Source organism: Apaloderma vittatum, unplaced genomic scaffold, assembly GCF_000703405.1.
Source record: "Apaloderma vittatum isolate BGI_N311 unplaced genomic scaffold, ASM70340v1 scaffold11855, whole genome shotgun sequence".
In the NCBI taxonomy this organism is placed as follows: domain Eukaryota; kingdom Metazoa; phylum Chordata; class Aves; order Trogoniformes; family Trogonidae; genus Apaloderma; species Apaloderma vittatum.
Window position 1 is genome coordinate 1 of NW_009715491.1, and position 5,197 is coordinate 5,197.

The following is a 5,197-nucleotide window of genomic DNA, read 5'->3' on the forward strand; positions in this document are numbered from 1 at the left end:
ATGAACAAATTCTATATGTCTTCTATTACACTCTTGTTCCCCCGAGCCAGGTGCATGATGGACAGCGATGACGAAGTTCGGGACAGAGCCACGTTCTACTTGAATGTTCTGCAGCAGAGACAGGTAGCGCTGAACGCTGCCTACATTTTTAACGGTGGGTGACAGAGAGAAGCGCGAGCTGTTGTTTCACGTTCTGTGTCACGGGTGGGCTTCGTTGCTGTAGGAATAATTCTCTAGAACGTAACATGGATCAGAATAACTAGAAAGGGCAGAACTGTGTGTTTGGAGATTTTTGGGGGTGTTTTTTCCTTGCCCATGAGCTTTCCTCTGAAGTACTTTTGCTAGATGACAGCGGAAGGTTTGGTGAAATATGGGAAGGATTGTCTAGGAAATGGAGCAGGCATATGGGTTGGGTTTTTCCCATCACTGTCTCTTCCTTCACTTGGGATAATTTTCTTAACTCTTGCTCTGTCTTCTTCGTTACAAAATGAAGATGAAACGTTTTGGTGCCAGGGTTGGGCATGAAAGTGTTTTCAGGTCTGTAGCTGGAAGTTCATGCAAGCAGAGTATTTAACACATTTAAGGACTTAAGTGAACTGTTGAGACTGCAGTACCCTCTGGAATGCAACATCCTGTGTCATCCTCAGAGCAGCGGGGGTTTTTGTTTGGTTGGTTTTAATTCTCTCCGCCATTTTGAAGTACTTAGCCTATGTGTTTGTGTTAGTGAGAAATTAAAGTGTTTTTACCAGTTTTTTAGTAGCCAAATTCCAAACTGTATCCATCTAGCTGTAAACTCCAGATTCCTCAGAATCACACAGAATTGTTGAGGCTGGAGAAGACTTCTGAGATCATCAAGTCCAGCCTCACAAGAGGTTTTTCTCTGCACCCTGAACCAATGGACAGGCTACAGAGAAGAGCTCTTCAAGTGATTTTCCTTGTTTACATCTCAAGAGGGAGATAACAGAGACGTGAGAGGGATTTTTTCAGACTTTTACTGCTTTTGGTGCAGTGGGCAATTCAAAATTCACGCTGTTTGTGAACATTTATCGTAACGCCTTTAGCCCTCTGACAGTTCCTGCTGTTAAAATGGAATTTTTCCTGCTTGTGCTTCTGCTTTCGCAGGCTTGACAGTCTCTGTTCCTGGGATGGAGAAAGCCCTGCACCAATACACACTGGAGCCTTCTGACAAGCCTTTCGATATGAAAACAGTTCCGCTGGCTACTGCACCGATCTTTGAGCAGAAAGCAGGTAACGCTGGGGTTTCATTTCAGCCGGCTGCAGGTAAAGCTGTAGGTGTTCAGGTTGCCACAGTGATGTTTGACATCTGTAAAGCAGCTGCCGTTCTACTAGGGTCAGGCTGACACCGGAGGTGGCTCGGTTACGGTGTTGCTGGCTTTGCAGAAGCAATCCTGCCTGATCTTCACAGATAAAGAAACACGGGTTGGCCTGAAAGCCGTTATTTGTTCTGCTAATCTTGGTATCAGAGAGAGAAGTTTGTACATAATCAGATTTTATTAGTTCACAGAGGTTTGAAAAAAGTACATTGCAGAAGCGCTTGGTCGCTTCACTGTTCTTCTTCTGTGATCTTGCACAACTTATTAAGAAAAAAGTCTGGTGTGGTGTTTTTGTTTTTTTTTTTCCTCCCTCTTCTTCTTCTAACTTTTTAATTTTTTTTTCCTGACTATTCTGGACTAAATCATGGTTTCTTCATCATTAGTTAAACATCTCTCTTATTCTTTCCTTACAATCCAACATGGCCTAGCAGAAAAGATACCTTGGTGTGTTTGAGGATTGCACAACCTATTAAGAAAAAAATCTGGTGGTTTGTTGTTTTTTTTTTCCCCCTCCCTCTTCTTCTTCTAACTTTTTAATTTTTTTTTCCTGACTATTCTGGACTAAATCATGGTTTCTTCATCATTAGTTAAACATCTCTCTTATTCTTTCCTTACAATCCAACATGGCCTAGCAGAAAAGATACCTTGGTGTGTTTGAGGAGCCAGAGTGCCAATGGTTTGCAGCAGAAGGGAACTTCTAGTGGAGATATAACTGCGTTTAAAACTCCCGGTGGTGTAGCTGACAGCACAATGTCTTTGTTTTTTGCTTCGCAGAGATTGCCCTAGTGACCAGCAAGCCTGAGAAAGTTGCTCCTTCTCGCCAGGATATATTTCAAGGTATGAGAGAAGGGTCTCCAGAGTTTGAAGTGTTGGGAGGATTTGCCGCAGGACAGTTGGGAGCAACGAATGAGCCTTTCGCTAAGTATCTGTCATCCTTCCCTTTCCGTGCAGAACAACTCGCAGCCATTCCAGAGTTTAAGAGCTTGGGCCCGTTATTCAAGTCTTCGGAACCAGTGCAGCTCACAGAAGCGGAAACTGAGTATTTTGTTCGTTGTACCAAACACGTGTTCACAAATCACATGGTGTTCCAGGTAAGAAAAGTCACATGGTTTTGCCAGGGTGCAATAAGAGTTGCCCCTCGATGGTGCCTGGGTGCAGCATAAATGGTGTTTCTGCTGCACCCTCGAGGATAGCTTTGCTCTTAAGGGAGTTGTGAGGTAGAGTTTAGGAGGGTGTGTGCTGCTTGCCTCAAGGATCAAAAAAGGACAGGGGTTATGAGCCCGTCGATTAAAGAAAGAATTCTAGTAAAATTGGAGAGAAAAACTGTTTAGAGAGAACAGCAGGCTTGATAAAGATGTGGGCTGTCCGCTGTGTGCTGTGGAGTGTTGTAGCTGACACGGGGAAAAAAAAATCTTGCTTGGAAATGTTTCTTCTACACTCAAGTCCTTTTCCATTTATTCTTTTGCAGTTTGATTGCACAAACACGTTAAATGATCAGCTCTTAGAGAGAGTCACTGTGCAGATGGAGCCGTCGGATGCTTACGATGTCATCTGCTGCATCCCAGCGCCCAGCCTGGCTTACAACCAGCCGGGCATGTGTTACACCCTTGTCCAGATTCCTCAGGATGACCCCGCTGCAGGTACCTGTTGGGAGGGAGTAGTTCTGCCCAGCAGATCCCTCAGATCAAGTTTTCAGAGAACACCTCATCATAAAATGTTCAGGGTGTGGGATTTGCTGAGTGAATGCGGAGATTCTAGCACAGTTTCTTTCTTGTGTGTCACACGCGTTGGTTTTTACGTAGAACCTGTTGGGTTTTTTTTCAAAATAAATCACTGGTATTGGATTAATAAAAATGAGATGTTAAAGAGGACCAGAGAGCATTTAGGTAACAGGAAAGTGAATTTTCTACCTTGAATCAATGAAAGGAGAACATTTGTAAACAGGGATGTTTGGTACTGTTCAAAAGCAGAATCGGTAACAGGAAAATGCAAAGAGAGGGGGAAAAAAAACCCCACAACCAGTAGTTTGGGCCTCCACATATTTGACTAGTACATTTTTTCCTCTCTTTAGAGAATTAGAAACAACTATGAAATGTAGGAATGAGATTTGGGGGGGGGCATAAAACTTGCCTTTCTTTTATTATTCACATTTAAACTGTTGAATTTGCAGTTGGCTTAACATGACTCAGCTCAGCAGTGGAGGGGGGATTTCTTAGTGAATGCTTTATTATCAGGGAAAATTAGAACTAACTTTAATTAGAACTTAATTCCCTGAACTGTGGTTTTGAATCGTATTCCCCTTGTCAGACACCCTTGCAGAATTTTTGCTGGTATAGCTAACGCTGACTGGATTTCAGCACAACACGCAGCGAGTCGGTGCTTGTTACATTATGGCCCCGGCATACTCCTCTTCTGGGATCCTCCCTCAGCCTTCATCCTAAAATCTGGAGAGAAATTTTATATGAAATTTTAAGTGCTCTGACCATGGGCCACATCTATATCTTCTGGGGCAAAGCTGATGTACATTCTTTGTGGTCTCTTTTTTTGGGAAGCGAGAATTCAAGCAGAAGAAATGACAGCACCAACCTATTCAGGCTTTTTCTCTCCTCCCTAGTTGCTTGTACTTTCAGTTGCACAATGAAGTTCACAGTTCGAGACTGTGACCCAAACACGGGGGTGCCAGAAGAAGACGGCTATGATGATGAATATGTGGTAAGTTCAGTTACTGGTTTTGGTTTCTTTCTCGGTTTTGTTTTGTTGTGACTCATTCCAAGTACACGTGGCCATTGAGTTGACAGTTTCCTTTCAGATCTGAAGCCAGCAGCAGAGAGAACAACAGGCCTGCCTGAAACACTGTTTCCAAAATACTGTAGCTTGTAACTTCACATAATTCCCCAAAACTTTCTGCCAAAACTTGGCTCACCTTTAGTGCCTTGTGGAGATAGTTTTGTGGGGACAGACAGGAGGGAAGGAGTAACTTCCATTGTCTGTTTTCAGAACTGTGGCCAATCTTTCCAGCCCAAGCACTTGCATTTCTATTTGTTGTGTTCATGGCGTCAATCTCGGAAACTCAAGTGGGATCTCAGGAAAGTGCCCATCTTTTGGCCTTGGAGGAAGTAAAGGCTCCTTCTGGATTCTGAGAGAGTCCCTCTCTCGCCAGGTGCCCAGAAAGGGCTCAGATGGGCTTTGACCAAAGTGATTGACCCATTTTTCTGTTCTCCTTTAGTCTCACAGATGGTTTTGTCTGTTTTTTAAGCTTTAGAGGTGAACACCATAAATACCATTTTTTCCTTTCTGCTTTTAAATGCTATTATTATATGCTTCTCCTGAAATTAAACGCAGGCATGCCAGAATTGTCTTGGCAAAATGCCGCTGTCTCAAAAAAAACCTAAGATTAGGATCGTTTCTGTAACTGGCAGCTGAATATCTCTCTTGCTCTTCTGTCAGTTGGAAGATTTGGAGGTGACTGTGTCCGATCACATTCAGAAGGTTTTAAAGCCAAACTTTGCAGCCGCGTGGGAAGAAGTGGGAGATGACTTTGAGAAAGAAGAAACCTTTGCTCTCAGTTCTATTAAAACCCTTGATGGTGAGATGATCTCTCCTTGTTTTTTGGTGACCCACGTAGTAATCTTGGTAAATCTGCCATGCTGAGGATCTATTTAGCGGGGTAGGAGGAGAATTTGGTGCCTTCTGACACAGGCTGGGCAGGGACTGGCTTGAGAGCAGCCCTGGAGAAAAGGACTTGGGGTGCTGGTGGACGAGAAGCTCAGCATGAGCCGTCAGGGGCACTTGCAGCCCCGAAAGCCAATCGTGTCCTGGGCTGCAGCAAGAGGTGCGTGGCCAGCAGGGCGAGGAGGGGATTA

General features: G+C 44.0%; 1 protein-coding gene across 1 annotated transcript in view; it reads left to right on the top strand.

The window, feature by feature from the left end:
• Positions 1–50: 50 nt before the first annotated feature.
• LOC104273755 (coatomer subunit gamma-2-like) overlaps positions 51–5,197 on the top strand; it is a gene marked incomplete at its 5' end in the record, with an annotated part of 7,223 nt that continues 2,076 nt past the window's right edge. The window contains 7 exons of the mRNA XM_009869173.1: positions 51–154; positions 1,123–1,248; positions 2,109–2,171; positions 2,286–2,425; positions 2,803–2,974; positions 3,949–4,046; positions 4,782–4,920. Of these exons, the coding sequence (XP_009867475.1) occupies positions 51–154; positions 1,123–1,248; positions 2,109–2,171; positions 2,286–2,425; positions 2,803–2,974; positions 3,949–4,046; positions 4,782–4,920 (842 nt within the window). The remainder of the gene's footprint in view (positions 155–1,122; positions 1,249–2,108; positions 2,172–2,285; positions 2,426–2,802; positions 2,975–3,948; positions 4,047–4,781; positions 4,921–5,197) is intronic.